The sequence below is a fragment of the Monodelphis domestica genome, chromosome 4 (assembly GCF_027887165.1).
Source record: "Monodelphis domestica isolate mMonDom1 chromosome 4, mMonDom1.pri, whole genome shotgun sequence".
In the NCBI taxonomy this organism is placed as follows: domain Eukaryota; kingdom Metazoa; phylum Chordata; class Mammalia; order Didelphimorphia; family Didelphidae; genus Monodelphis; species Monodelphis domestica.
The window spans coordinates 7,179,932-7,196,473 of record NC_077230.1 but is presented as its reverse complement, the minus strand read 5'-3'; the positions used below and the strand labels follow the sequence as shown (position 1 = coordinate 7,196,473).

At 36.3% G+C, this 16,542-nt stretch overlaps 1 protein-coding gene across 2 annotated transcripts in view; it reads right to left on the bottom strand.

Moving 5' to 3' along the window:
* Positions 1 to 14,483: 14,483 nt before the first annotated feature.
* MORC3 (MORC family CW-type zinc finger 3) overlaps positions 14,484 to 16,542 on the bottom strand; it is an 83,083-nt gene continuing 81,024 nt past the window's right edge. For both annotated transcript variants that reach the window (XM_056825992.1, XM_056825993.1), the window contains one exon: positions 14,484 to 16,032. In XM_056825992.1, the coding sequence (XP_056681970.1) occupies positions 15,879 to 16,032 (154 nt within the window). In that variant the 3' untranslated portion in view covers positions 14,484 to 15,878. The remainder of the gene's footprint in view (positions 16,033 to 16,542) is intronic.

Here is a 16,542-nt window from a genome sequence, read left to right as displayed (position 1 = left end):
GGGGTACAAACCCAGCAGTGCTATGGCTGGATCAAAGGGCAGGCAATCTTTTAGTGCCCTTTGGGCATAGTTCGAAATTTCCCTCCAGAATGGTTGGATCAATTCACAACTCCACCAGCAATGCATTAATGTCCCGACTTTGTCACACCCTCTCCAGCATTCATTACTTTCCTTTGCTGTTATGTTAGCCAGTCTGCAAGGTGTGAGGTGATACCTCAGAGTTGTTTTGATTTGCATCTCTCTGATTATCAGAGATTTAGAACACTTTTTCATCTGCTTAACTTTCCTTAACTGAAATTTCCAACTTTTTGTACAATTGATGTAGCTCTTTATATTTGAGTAATTAGACCTTTATCAGAGGTTTTTGTTATGAAGATTGCTTCCCAATTTGTTGCTTCCCTTCTAATTTTGGTTGCATTGATTTGGTTTGTAGAAAACCTTTTTAATTTGATGTAATCAAAATTATTGATTTTACATTTTGTAGTTTTTTCTAGCTCTTGCTTGGTTTTTTAAAGTCTTTCCTTTCCCAAAGATCTGGCATGTATACTATTCTGTGTTCACCTAATTTGCTTATAGTTTCCTTCTTTATATTCAAGTCATTCAACCATTCTGAGTTTATCTTGGTGTAGGGTGTGACATGTTGATCCAAACCTAATCTCTCCCATACTATCCTCCAATTTTCCCAGCAGTTTTTATCAAAAAGTGGGTTTTGGTCCCAAAAGCTGTAATCTTTGGGTTTATCATACACTGTCTTGTTGAGGTCACTTACCCGAAGTCTATTCCACTGATCCTCCTTTCTGTCTCTTAGCCAGTTCCAAATTGTTGTGATGACCACTGCTTTATAGTATAGTTTGAGATGTGGACTGCAAGTCCTCCTTCCCTTGCATTTTTTTCATAATTTCCCTGGATATCCCTGATCTTTTGTTCTCCCAATGAACTTTATTATGTTTTTTTCTAATTTGGTAAAAAAGTTTTTTCCTAGTTCAATGGATATGGCACTTAATATGTAAATTAATTTAGGTAGGATTATCATTTTTTTTATGTTAGTTCGTCCTACCCATGAGCAATCAATGTTTTTCTAATTGTTTAAATCTAGTTTATTGATTTTGTGGAGAGTGTTTTGTAGTTGTGTTCATATAGTTCCTGTTTTTCTCAGCAGATAGATTCCTAAGTATTTTATATTGCCTAGGGGGATTTTAAATAGAATTTCTCTTTCTAATTCTTGCTGCTGAGATGGATTGGAGATATATAGAAATACTGATGACTTATGAGAATTTATTTTGTATCCTGCCACGGTGAACTTTAGATTACTCCACCCTACTTAGTCTAACAAAAACAGGAATGTCTACTCCCATACTTAAGGATTAAGTATTAATGAGGATGACTTTTGACAGACATGTGCTAGCAAATGACAAATCAGAAACAACCGACAGGCCCGGGGGCTGTCCTAAGATAAGCTTAAGATACCATTGGAACATGTGAGATGCAGGAAAGTGATGTAAAAACCATCTATATATTTCACGTCACTTCCTCTCTCCGGTCTCTTTCCGTGGAGAGGTGGCACTGGCGGCAGCTTGCTGAGCGTTTCAGCATTTTGGCGTGGTGGCAGCTATTGTCCAGGTTTGGCGTTGAGTTTTCCTTGATATTATACTGGGAGAAGTTGAGTAGCCTAGCTCAGGTGAGGCATCTTTACTGAGCTCTCTCAGAGTTTAAGCTGATTCTTTTCTCCTTCACCTTCCAAACACTATCCTCTGAGAAAAGCATCTAATCTTCAAGGACCTCGTGGAGGAGGTCTTTAAAAATCCCCCTGGCACAGGCCAGGTGGGAGAAATCCTATATCCTCTTTCTCTCTCTTCTACTTAATTCCTTCCTTCTATATGAATCATAATCACCATAAATTTCCAAACTGACTTGGGTATTTTATTTGGGATTTTCTCTGACAACCAAATTAATTTAGGTTATGTCACAACCCTAAAATTATCCTTATACCACTTTGCTAAAGTTGATTATTTTGACTAGATTCTATAAAGATAATTTTAGGGAAGTGACTTAAAATCTAAATTAATTGATCACCAGGGAAAAATCCCAAATAAAATACCCAAATCAGTCTGGAAATGTATAGTGATTTTAATTAGTATAGAGGAAAGGATTTAAGTAGAAAGAGGGAAGAGGATATAAAATTTCTCCTGCCTGGCCTGTGCCAGCGGGAGTTCAAGATCTCTGCCCCTGGGTCTCTGAAGGAGATTAGAGGCTTCTAAAAGGATGAAGTTTGGAAAGTAAAGGAGGGGAAACTCAGCCAGAAACTCACCACCAAACCGGACAATAGATTGTAGCCAAGCCAAGATGAAGAAAGGACCAGCTCGCTGCCACCAGCCAACTCTCCACTGCCAAATGTACCAGAGAGAGGAAGTGATGCAAATTATATAGACCTTTTATTCTTGTATACCCTCCTCACAATTTTCATGTCTACCAATCACATCAGAGAGCTTTTCTCCAGGGCTGCCCTTTCTTTAGTACTCATTTTCTTGGATTAGATTATAAATTTTGAGTTACTTAACACTTCTTTGTTAAATTCACCTTTTGTAACCTTTTTGTGATTAATTTACCCTTTATAGTTGTAAACCTTAAAATTTCCCAGACCCTACTTTATAAGATTGGATTAAGTCCAATTCCCCATTTGGGCAGTGAACTCTACTTAAAGCAGGAATGTGAGAATTCTACTTTACCTACTTGGGTCTGCCCTAAGGGAAGATAAAGTTGTAAACTCTTTTCTGAACAATGAAAAGTACTTAAACCCATACTTTTCTTAAGCTAAGTACTTAAAAAGGTCAGTCAACTTGTGAATTTACAAGGAACAAAGAACTGGAAAACTTACTCAGAGCTTTCCTGGTGTGAATTACTCAAAAATCCACACCTTCTTAGGTGTGGACTAAGAATGGGCGGTCCTTTAGAAACATCTACAGTGATTGGTAGATGTAAGGACTTAGGGGAGGTGACAGAGAAGATTTTGCCCTTAAAAATAAGAGCTCAGGGAAGAGCTAAGAAGTCATTCTGAAACATTCAGATTGGAGAGACTCATTCTGAAGAGACTGATTCTGAAACATTCAGATGGAAGAGGAGCTGGTGAAAGCAGCTGAGATGCTACTGGCCTGGTGTCATTAGAAATACTTACTTAGACAGATCTTATGGTGAGTGTTAAAAAACTGACTGATTTCTCTTTTAAGACTCAGGTCTAGGCCATATTGGCTTTGAGGCCCTTCATACTTATTCCTTTCTTACTCTCTCTCTCTCTTCTTTCGATTACTCATTGTATTGTTAATTAAAAATCTCTATAAATCCCAATTGACTTGGGTATTTGAATAACTGGGAATATTTCCCTGGAGACCACCTTATATTTGATTTTAAAACCCAAGACACTGTAGTGAAACATATTTCTGCGGTCAAATTTGCTCACCCTCTCTTATATCTATCACAATTTATATCTTCCACTATTTTAATCACTACAGTTTAAGACCTCAACCATTTTAAATCTCACATAGTTACTTAACACCTTTTTGTATTAAGATCTTAAAATAGACTTAGCTTAAAGTTCTACCTTCACTATGAAGTAAAAACTAAATACCTGGGTATCACATGTGTCCTTGATTCGAATCCATTTCCATGCTGGTCTTTGCATTAGGGTGTTCATTTAGAGTCTCTCCTCAGTCATGTCCCCTTAACCCCTGTATTCCAGCAGTTGCTTTTCCTCGGTGTTTTTATTCCCACAATTTGTCCTCTCGCTTGTGGATGGTGTTTTTTCTCCTAGGTCCCTGCAGATTGTTCAGGGACATTGCATTGAAACCAATGGAAAAGTCCATTATGTTCGATTGTACCATAGTGTATCAGTCTCTGTGTACAATGTTTTCCTGGTTCTGTTCCTTTCGCTCTGCATCACTTCCTGGAGGTTGTTCCAGTCTCCATGGAATTCCTCCACTTTATTATTCCTTTGAACACAATAGTATTCCATCACCAACAGATACCACAATGTGTTCAGCCATTCCCCAATTGAAGGGCATCCCCTCATTTTCCAAATTTTGGCCACCACAAAGATCGCAGCTATAAATATTCTTGTACATATATTTTTCCTTATTATCTCTTTGAGGTACAAACCCAGCAGTGCTATGGCTGGATCAAAGTCTTTTAGAGCCCTTTGGTCATAGTTCCAAATTTCCCTCCAGAATGGTTGGATCATTTCACAACTCCACCAGCAATGAATTAATGTCCAGACTTTGCCACATCCCCTCCAGCATTCATTACTTTCCTTTGCTGTCATGTTAGCCAATCTGCTAGGTGTGAGGTGATACCTCAGAGTTGTTTTGATTTATATTTCTCTGATTAAAGAGATTTAGAATACTTTTTCATGTGATTATTAATAGTTTTGATTTCTTTAGCTAAAACTGCCAGTTTGTGTCCCTTGCCCATTTATCAATTGGAAAATGGCTTGATTTTTGTACAATTGATTTAGCTCTTTATAAATTTCAGTAATTAGACCTTTGTCAAAGGTTTTTGTTATGAAGATTGTTTCCCAATTTGTTTCCCTTCTCATTTTGGTTACATTGGTTTTATTTGTACAATAACTTTTTAATTTGATGTAATAAATTTTTATTTTACATTTTGTGACTCTTTCTATGTTTTGCTTGGTTTTAAAGTCTTTCCCTTCCCAAAGATCTGGCATGTATATTATTCTGAGTTCACCTAATTTACTTATAGTTTCCTTCATTATGTTTAAGTCATTCACCCATTCTGAGTTTATCTTGGTGTAGGGAGTGAGATGTGATCCAAACCTAATCTCTCCCACACTGTCATCCAGTTTTCCCAGCAGTTTTTGTCAAATAGTGGGTTTTTGTCCCAGAAGCTGGGGTCTTTGGGTTTGTCATATACTGTTGCTGAGGTCACTTCAAGTCTATTCCACTAATCCTCCTTTCTGTCTCTTAGCCAGTACCAAATTGTTTTGATGACCACTGCTTTATAATATAGTTTGAGATCTGGGACTTCAAGGCCACCTTCCTTTGTTTTGTTTTTTTCCATTATTTCCCTGGATATCCTTGATCCTTTGTTCTTCCAAATGAACTTTGTTATGGTTTTTTCTAATTCAGTAAAAAATTTGTCGAAGTTCAATGGGTATAGCACTAAATAGATAAATAAGTTTGGGTAGGATGATCATTTTTATTATATTAGCTCATCCTACCCATGAGCAGTTAATGTTTTTCAAATTGTTCAAGTCTAGTTTTAGTTGTGTGGAGAGTGTTTTGTAGTTGTGTTCATATAGTTCCTGTGTTTGTCTCGGCAGATAAGTATTTTATTTTGTATAAGGTGATTTTGAATGGGATTTCTTATTCTAATCCTTGCTGCTGAGCTGTGTTGGAAATATATAGAAATGCTGATGACTTATGCGGGTTTATTTTGCATCCTGCAACTTTGCTAAAGTTGTTGATTATTTCGACTAGCTTTTTGGTTGAATCTCTAGGATTCTTTAAGTAGACCATCATGTCATCTGCAAAGAGTGATAACTTGATCTCCTCCTTGCCTATTTTGATGCCTTCAATTTCTTTTTCTTCTCTCATTACTACTGCTAGTGTTTCTAGTACAATGTCAAATAGTAGAGGTGATAATGGGCATCCTTGTTTCACTCCTGATCTTATTGGGAATGCATCATTTATCCCCATTGCAGATGATGTTAGCTGATGGTTTTAGATATATACTGTTTATTATTTTTAGGAACAACACTTCTATTCCTATGATTTCTAGTGTTTTTAATATGAATGAGTGTTGCATTTTATCAAAGGCTTTTTCTGCATCTATGTGATAACCAGTGGAATCGTGCGTAGGCTATGGGAGGGTTTGCGGGAGGGGGGGAGAAAAAGAATATGATCTTTGTTTCCATGGAATAATGTTTGAAAATGAACAAATAAAATAATGTTTAAAAGTTAAAAAAAAAAAGATGAACAGAAGAGGAACAATAGTTCCTAACCAGTTCCATCCAACAGTTTGAAATTCAATTAGCAGTTCCTGAAGAACATTTCTACTATTCTAAAGACATTACTTTCAATCACAGCAGTGTAGTCTGAAAGTTTCTTTTACAATTAAAAAAGCCAAAACCCAAACCAAGTACTCCCAGATAACTAATGCTGTACTTTTCTTTCTTTCTTTCCTTCCTTGTTTCTTTCTTTAAATGGATGGAGGGTAATAATATGAATAAATTAAAACTAATTAGAACTAAAAAAAAACAAACAACTAAGTACCTTCATTCTTCAATCAGGAGATTAAATTTCATCTTCTCCATAAAGTAAGATCTAAGTAGGGTGGAGTAATCTAAATTTCACATTTTTTTGGTTGATTCTCTAGGATTCTTTAGACCATCATATCATCTGCAAAGAGTGATAACTTGGTCTCCTCATTGCCTATTTTAATACCTTAAATTTCTTTTTCTTCTCTAATTGCTAGAGCTAGTGTTTCTAGTACAATGTTAAATAATACAGGTGATAATAGGCATCCTTTTTTCACTCCTGATCTTGTTGGGAAGGCTTCTAGTTTATCCCCATTGCAGATGATGTTTGCTGATGTTTTTAAATAGATACTATTTATTATTTTTAGGAAAGGCCCTTCTATTCCTATACTTTCTAGTATTTTCAATAGGAATGAGTGTTGTATTTTCTCGAAGGCTTTTTCTGTATCTATTGAGATAATCATGTGATTTTTGAAAGTTTGCTTGTTAATATAGTCAATTATGTGGATGGTTTTCCTAATATTGAACCATGCTTGAATTTCTGGTATGATTCCTACCTGATCTTGGTGAATAAGCCTCGTGATCACTTCCTGGAGTCTTTTTGCTAGTATCCCATTTAAGAGTTTGGCATCTATATTCATTTTGGAAATTGGTCTATGGTTTTCTGTTTTTGACCTGCCTGATTTTGGAATCAGTACCATATTTATGTCATAAAAGGAATTCTCTAGAACTCCTTTGCTTATTCTGTCAAATAGTTTGCACAATATTGGAATTGTTCTTTGAATGTTTGATAGAATTCATTTGTGAATCCATCTGGACCGGGGGATTTTTTCTTAGGGAGTTCATCGATGGCTTCTTCAATTTCTTTCTCTAATATGGGGTTGTTTAGGTAGACTATTTCTTCCTTTTAGTCTAGGCAATTTATATTTTTGTAAATATTCAGCCATATCACCTAGATTACCATATTTGTTGCCAAATAGTTGGGCATAATACTTTTTAATGATTGGCTTAATTTCCTCTTTGAGGTGAAGTTTCCCTTTTCATCTTGGATACTGTCAATTTGGTTTTCTTCCTTCCTTTTATAAATTAGATTGAGCACTACTTTGTGTATTTTATGTGTTTTCTCAAAGTACCAGCTTCTAGTCTTGTTTATCAAATCAATAGTTCTTTGAATTTCAATTTTACTAATTTCTCCTTTGATTTTTCGGATCTCTAATTTAGTCTTCATCTGAGGATTTTTAATTTGTTCACATTCTAGTTTTTTAATTTGCATGCCCAATTCACTGACCTCTGCCCTCTCCTTACTAATTATTATTGTCATTGCATTGTAATCTGAGAAGCTGGCATTTATTATTTCTGCTCTTTTGCACTTGTTTGCAATGTTTTTATGACATGTACATGGTCAATCTTTGGGAATTTACCATGTGCTGCTGAAAAGATGTATTCCATTTTGTCCCTTATTTTTCTCCACATATCTACTAAATAAATTTTCTAAGATTTCATTCACTTCTCTTACCTCTTTTTTTTTGGGGGGGGGGGTGGTTTGATTTATCTAGTTCTGTTAGAGGAAGATTCAGAACTGCCACTAGTATAGTTTTTCTATCTATTTCATCCTTGAGCTCCAATACTTTCTCCTTTAGAACTTTGGATGCTATGCCATTTGGTGTATACATGTTGAGTACTGATATTTCCTTATTGTCAATACTGCCTTTTATCAGGATGTGATTAACTTCCCTATCTCTTTTAACTAGATCTATTTTTACTTTGGCTTGGTCAGATATCATGATGGTGTCTCTTGCCATCTTTTTATCAGTTGATACCCAAAAGATTTGGCTCTAGCCTCTTACTTTGACTCTATACGTATCTACTATCCTAATGTGTGTTTTTTGTAGACAAAATATGGTAGGGTTTTGGTTTCTAATCCACTCTATGATTTGCTTGTGTTGTATGGGTGAGTTCATTCCATTCATATTCAGTTATGATCACCAGCTGTGTATTCCCCAGCATTTTAATTTCCACTTCTAGTTCTGCCTTTTCTTCTTTCACTATTTCCTTCTACACCAATATTTTGTTTTTAATCAGTGCCCCTAATTCCCACCCTTATTTTACTTCCCTTTCTACCCCCATCTGTTCTTATTCCCCTCTTATTTTCTTTACAGTCTTTTAAACTACCCCCCCACCCTCTCCCTCCCTTTTACTGCTTCCCTCCCCTCCCACCAGTCCTTTTGTTACCCTTCTACTTCCCTATAGTTTTCCCCAATGGACTGGATTATTCTTCCCTCTAAGAGTTGAGTATTTCCTATCTCCAACCTCTTTACCCTTCCAGTGTATTGATGTCCTCCCTCCTCCCAACATGAGCTTCTTTGTGACATATAAATTTACTCTTTTGTTTCTTTTCCCATTTCTTTAGAATTAACTTCCTTTTTTAACTCCAGTTCTGTGTGTGTGTATATATATACACATACACGCATATATGTATTTATACATACATATATCTATAGATATTTATGTCTTGGCATTTCATCCTGTATAGTTTGTCACTGTTCCCTCTAAGTATAATTCTTCTAGCTGCCCCAGTGATAATAACAATTTTTAATAGTTACCAAAGACCTCTTTTCTTATAGGGATACATATCATTTTAACTTATTGGGTCTCTTTAAAAATTTGTTTTTTGGGGGGGAGGAGGGGTCTTTTTTCCCTCTTTCTTGATTACCTTTAGATGATTCTTGAGTTCTGTGCTTGGGCATCAAATTTTCTGTTCACGTCTGCTCTTTTTACAAATGCTTGGAATTCTTCTATTTTGTTAAATGACCAAACTTTCCCCTGTAAGAATATAGTCAGTTTTGCTGGGTAATTGATTCTTGGCTGTAGATATATTTCCTTTGCTTTCTGGAAAATCATATTCCTTGCCTTTTGGTCCTTCAATGTAAATGCATCCAGATCCTGTGTTATCCTCACTGTGATTCCATGGTATCTGAATGACTTCTTCTTATTATGATGTCCAGGCTTTTTCTTTTGTCATGGTCTTCTGGTAGACCAGTGATTCTTAAGTTGTCTCTCCTGGAATGATTTTTAAATCTTCTGTTTTGTGAATAAGGTGCTTCATATTTTCCTCAATTTTTTCATTCTTTTGATTTTGTTTCATAGTGTCCTGTTGCCTTGTGAAGTCACTTGTTTCTAGTTGTGGTATTCTGGATTTTAGAGACTGGATTTCATCCCTGGCTTTTTGGTCATCCTCCTTCTGGTCTGATTTTCTCTGAAGGTCATGTTTCATCTCCTTTGCCTCATTTTCAAGCTGGTTCATTTTGGCTTTCAAGACACTACTTCCTTGTTTTAGTTCAAGTGCCTGTTTCTAGATGACTTTATTTTTTAAGTTCTTTTCCCAGTTGTCTTCAGCCTCTCTTAATTGTGTTTTGAATTGATGGAGTTCTTACAGAACCTGTATCCACATGGCTGGCATTTGCTTTTTTTTGCTTGTTGTTCCCTCATCTTTCTCTGTTCCGTTTGCTTTTTGTTCATTCCCTGTATAGAAGCTGTCAATTGTAATTTCTTTTTTCTTTTTCTGTTGTTTGCTCATATGTACCCCTTCTTTACTCACTGCAGTTGCCTGAGCTCTTGCTCCTCTCATTTTTTTTGTGTTTTGGAGCTTTTTTGTCAGCCTTCATCCTTGGAGCTTTGTCAGCAAATCTCTCAAGTGCAGTCTGTGGGGGAGGGATGTTGGAGCTTGATTGTCCCTGCCCTCTGAAGGTTTTGATGGGATTAAGTACTGCTAGGTTGAACTGGATGTGCCCTGAGCCCAAAACCTTGGGAAGGGTGGGGCAATATGGAGTGTCTCTGCTGCGTAGCAGCTAGGCAGCCCTCTCTGTTCTTCTCTGCTTCCCCACCCCTGTGTTTGACACTCTGACCCTGGCACAGCTTTGCCCGCAAGGTGCTCCCCGCAGACCAGCACCTTTGCCCACCCAGAGGTTCCAGCTGCTGTGGGAGGCTTAGAACTCTAGTTGGGGGACGGGTCCCAGGACCTTCCTTCTTCCTTCCCCTTAAAACCGAGTGTTCTCAAATTCCGGTTTTGGGGAGGCGTACCTTTTGACTCCAGCAGGAGGGCTCCTTGGCTTTGTCTTGTTGTTTTGATTTTCAGTCCCCTAGGAGCATTTAGTTTGTAATTGGTAAAGAAGAGGTTTCAGAGGTCTGAACTTTCGCTGCCTCTATTGTCGCCATCTTGACCAGGTTTTGTATTCTTATGCCATGTTATTAATTTCCTATTTCTTTCATTTCTTTTCCAGTATTTTTTCTCTAGTGTTCTTAAAGACACGCGTGCCTCATTTCTTTCATGAACTTTAAGTTAATTGTGCCCACGCTATGTCCTTCTTTGAGGTTTTGTTTGTCAATGTATTGGAGTTATTCTATTCTTTTTGTGTCCTGAAAATCCCTCTTACCATAACTACTTTTTAAGGTTGGATTTTTTTTTTTAATGTTAGATTTTGGTTTGTTCATTCTTCCAGCATGCTAACTTCTAGGATCTGCACACTTCTGGAGGGAATGCATAGACTGGTCCTGTTGATACTTCCTTGGAGAACATTATTCTGGGACCTCAGGGTAAGCTCAGGCTGGGGACCTAGAAGATTTCAGTGCTCCCAATGTAGACTGATTCAGGACACAGTTTGATTGTTGTTCCCTGCTCAAAGCTTGGTAAATTTGTGACTCAAGTTGGGGTCTGAGCACCCTGCGTATAACCTTACTCCATTGGGAGTTTCAGAAGACTAGTTACTGGACTAGTTCCTATCAGCTATATGGGGAGCCCTGCTAGCTCGAAGTGATAGAAAGGCTTCACTTTTTTGGTCTTAAGATTCCTTTCCTAGTAATTCCCGTACAGGATTCAGACTGGGCTAGAAGTTGGAGCTAGGATTCTAGAAGATGATCTAATCCACAAAGGTACTGCCTGCTTCTGACCTTGCTCTTTGCTCAATAAACATCCCAGGATGTGTGATCATTCCTCACCTTCAAATGTCATTCCTCCAGTAAGAAACCCTCCAGAGTCTCTACTTGATCGATTTGGGTAGGGAGCAAATAGAGTTGCCAGTGGGCACCTATTCTTGCTTGTGCTCTGCATTTATTTGGAACCCTCTGTAATGGATCTGAGACCTCTTCTTGCTGTGGTACAGCATCAATTTCTGTGTTGGAATACACTGTATTCCTTGCCAGACTTTATTCTGTGTCCAAAGGTCTACCCTCCTATGCTAACTTTGTTTGGAAAAATGTTTCACTGTAATCCTCTCTCTGATTTCCAAATCAAGGTTTCAATATTTTCCTTTTACTAGATCAGTTTGAAGGAGTGGGAATGGAGGTCAGCTTGTTGCACTTTTTGTCTACTCTGCACCTCAACTATTCCTCCATACTATTTCCATTGGTGACTTAAATCAACTCCCATAGACTGAATTGTCATCTCTAGATGATTCTCATTCAGCCCTTAACCTCTCTCATTTGATCTCTAGACTCATCTCCAAATATACTGGATATTTTGTAGACACATTAAAATCAACATGTACAACATTTAAATCATAATGTTTCACCTAAAATCCACCCCTCTTGACTTCCCAATTATCCTGTAAGGTATCTTTATCTCCCGAGTCACTCAAGATAGGAACTTAAGATATCATCCTTGATTCCTCACTTGCTCTCACACTCCAATATCCTATCAGTTGCCAAGTCTTGCCACCTGGACTTTCTTAAAATCTCTCATATTTGCCCTTTTCTCTGATACTGCCAACCTCCTGGTTCAGGCCTTTATCATTTCACACCTGGATTACTAAAATAGCTTGTGAAATTTATCTGTGGACTTGAATATTTAAATTGGTGGTCTCTAGGAATTTAATTTCTAAATCCCAAAATGAATTATTCGAGTAAATGGAATTTATGGTAGTTCATTTTTACAATAGAGAGAAGATATTAAGGAAGTGAGAAAAGGGTAGAGAGGGAGAGAAAAAGCTATGGCTTCCTCAGAGACAGGTAGAAATTCTAAGGCCCTAATTAGGGAAAAGGAATCTCAAGACGATGGGCCTTTCTCAGAGGTTTGCACCTCCAGAAAAGAAGGGTCATTAAGTCAGCCTTTCACTCACCAACAGAGACCGTCTAAAAGGAAAGCAGTCTGAGGTCTCCTACACGAGCTCCTCCAGGGGTCCAGTTCCACAGCCAAGTTCGAGTGTCCGTCTTCCAGTCTCTCCTCCAAGTGATTTTTCTTCACTCTATCACAAATCTCAAATGCTCGAATATCTCAAATGCTCCTTCTGGCCTCTGTGGTCCTCTTTTTAAAGATCCTTTTCTCTCGTGTCACCTCCCCTAAATTTCACATCTACCAATCACAGCAGACACTCCTTTCCAGGACAGCGCACTCTTTAGTTCACACCTTCTTTGGTTAGATTATGCCGTTTTTGGTTAGAACACTTTTTTTGTAGATTAAAATGGGTAGATCTACTTAAAATACACATAAATCTAAAAATAGATTGTGGATTACAATTCAATCTTCCCAATGAAAGAAGAGCTAAGTATCTTCATTGTTACAATCAGGAGATAGCTATATCCAATCTTCACAGTTTCCTTTTCTCACTGACCTACACAGAGCGGTCTAACCATGACAGTCTTGTATTTAATAAAGTGCAATGACTCCCTATTCTTAAGGATGAAAATAAAATCACTTTTTTTTTTAATGTAGGCATTTCATCTCTAGCCTTCAAATCCATTCAGATCTTGATCTCTTCTTATACCTTTCTCTCCCCTTCATGTACTCTATAATCTTGTGACACTGACCTCCTTCCTACATAACACTACACCTAATTCTGACCATATCCACCCTGTTTAGAATTCACTCATGCTTCATTTCCCACCTTTGGGCTTCTCCTCCTTCCTTCATATCTCAGCTAATGCCTCCACTTTTGTACTAAATCTTTCCCGGTCCTCTTTAATCTTAGTGCCTTTCCTCTGAGATTATCTAAAATTTATCATATACACATACACAGAAAGATATACAAACAGAAAAAACTTCAAAATAGGCACTTGCATATCTTCTCCCTCCACAACACAGTTAAAATGTAAGGTCCTTAAAAAAAAGGTTTTTTAAAAAACTTTCTCTATACTTTGTTTCCCCAGTATTTAGCATAGTTCCTGGCACAAAGAAGGCACTTAAATGTTTCTTGACTGTGTAATATTTTCAGTATGCAATATATAAGTCTTGAAAGGTAAATTTGGGCCTGGTTGTTTTTTTACCTTTATAAAGAAATATTTACTAATATAACTTTTTAAAATATTTCCCAATTATATGTTTAAAAAATTTAACATTCATTTTTTAAAAACAAAGTTCCAAATTCTCCTTTTCCTCCCACTTTCCCCCGAACATTTGAGAAAACAAACAATATCAATTACATATGTAACATCATGCAAAACAATTTCCATATTAGTCATGTTCAAAAATAAAACACACACACATACACAGCACCACCACCACTGCCACGACCATGACCACGAAAAACAAAGAAAAAATTTAAAGTATTCTTTGATATAACCCAGAATTCATAAGTTCTATCTGGAAGTGAAGAGCATTTTCCTCATGTGTCCTTTGAAACTGTCTTGGATCATTGTCTTGGTCAGAGTAGTTAAGTCTTTCACAGTTGAAAGGTAGGCGCCATTATTATCCCCATTTTACAGTTGAGGAAACTGAAGCAAACAAGTGACTTGCCTGGAGTCACATGGCTAGTAGTGGTCTGATGTTGAATATGAAACCAGGACTGCCTGACTCTAGGCTTTACAGAGGACCTTGCATGATGCTGCTGCTCAAAAACTTCAGAAATATAGTAGTAAGTGGGCAAAACAAACAAAAAACCTAAGAGATACAGACTGAGGTCATAGCTTACAGTCAAATTTTATTCATCTGGACCATGATCTGTGTTCTTCCCTGCCTCTACTCCCTCGCCAATTTGGTTTGGAAAAAATGACAGATTCAGATAAGGTGACCGTGGTTCACCTTGTAACCTCCTAGGCTCATTGAAGCAGCTAGATGCTACAATGGGGATGGAACAGGCATTAAGAAGGCCAGATACAAAGGGCGTTTGGTGTATGATATAGTTGGAAGATCAGCCATGAACTGTACCACACTCCTTTCACCACCTTTAACCAACTTGAGTTAAGCCATCAGAAAGTCTGAAGGTAAGATCACTTCTAAAATAGTGTCTGAAGTTAGCCATTATGTAGTTTATTGTAAGTTTTTTAAAAAACTTGACCAATTACAAGTTTGACAGAAAATCATTTCATACAAAAAATACACTTTTAATCACTTTATCAACCAGATAATAACCAAATCCATTTACTTGCTGCTTTTGGGTCCTTATGTACCATAAAAATTTTATTATCTTAATATGATCTAAATGTATTTATGCATACCTTAAAAAAGTATCCTATACAAGAATTGAATAGTAGTTCCGGAAAAAAATTAAATAAATAATAAATGATTTGGAAAAACCCCACACTTTAATTGAGAAAAATAAGGTTTTGAATTGTTTATATACACACATACATTGTTACATGTAATAGAAACAGTCACATGTTAGAAATTCCACCAAAATGCAGCAAATACAAGGCATAATAATGCAATACAGTTTGCAACATTACAATACTAGAGCAATAGTTCCAATTAACTTTAGAGGAATATTTAAGTTGGTAACATAACTAAGAATGTAATATTGCTCAAGAGAACATCCAGTGAAATAAAAAAATAGCCTAAAAAGCACAGAAAACTTCAAAAAATTAAAAATAAATAGAAAATCACACTCATTTTCACAAAAAGACAAAAATGAGTTTCATGATGTATATTAAACACATATAGTCAACCTTCTTATTTTCTGATACTTAAAGATTATCTGTCCCCATTTCTTAAAAAACACTTCTCTTATTCAATATGATTGGCAATCTCTGTAGGAGAAAAGTGTGGTATTGAAATTAAAATGGGATCAAAGTGTTATATAACTATAAGGATAAGTCAACAGGAAAACCAATATAACCACTTATTGCTACACTGTTTTAAAGAATGTCCAATTTCAAAGATAGGAAGCCATCTTTACTAAAAATGGTTCACAAAGCAGGCACTAATCTCAGTCAAAAATAGGTAGATTAAAGTAAAAATTCCCAAAGATCCTTTTTGTAAGAAAGCTAAAGGAAAATTCTCCATTTAAATTGTGGCACAATACCTCATTTTAGGGGGGAAAATATAATTTGAAGGACTGGAAAGATTGCACAAAGGTCGGAGGTGATCGGAAAAGCTTTTAGCGAAAACACCAAAGTCCCATTTCTCATCATAAAAAATATATGCAGACTTAATTATAAATACATTTATATTTGTAATACGGTTTCTGGCTAAAGATCAACACCTTTCAGTATTTTTTAAAATTATGACAAAGTAGCCACAGCGTTTGTGGGAATATTTGAGTGCATAGAATATGTATTTTTTCAGTAGGCATAATTGGTACTTTAGTTTATTACCTACTATACCATAAAAAAAGAATAATACTGCCTACATCTTGAAAACTGTACAACAGAAATACTGAGAAATCATTTCACAGAAAATAATACTTTACGTACTATTGATTTCATGCATTTGTTCAACGACCTGTCCTAAAATTTCATCAACTACATCAATATCATAATTTACTTGCTGTAGATCTAGATCAGGCATAATCGAAGCCAACAGCTGGCCCACATTAACTCGAAGGGATCGAAGTTTGAGGCTGTAAAAACAAACATAAAACAATAATATATAAATATACAAATCTTATCAGCATTGGAGCTTCACTAAAGTGAAATATCAAAATATACACTGTATATATTTAAGCAAGCCCAAAAAAAAGTCTTTTAAAAATCCTAAAAACATTTTGTAGAGAAATAATGAGAAGGGCATTTGATTTAAAAGTTTGAAGGATTAAATATAATGGCAGTTACATTTGAGTCTAGTACAAATAACATGTAACAACTTAAAAAAACACAGGTTCTTAAACACTATTTAATAAACTTTTACTTCAGTAAGGAAGACAATATCATAGTGCTGAAGAAAATCTTCACTCCTTTATCATAAATTAAAAGGATGGTTATTTGGATTACAAAGTGTTTTTGTCCACAATAAGATAACTTGGTATTATATTATCATAGAATATACACAGAACTAGAGACCTGGGTTCTAAATAGAGCTGTCAGTAAATATTTGATTAGTCTTATACTTATTATCTCTGTGCTTCAATTTC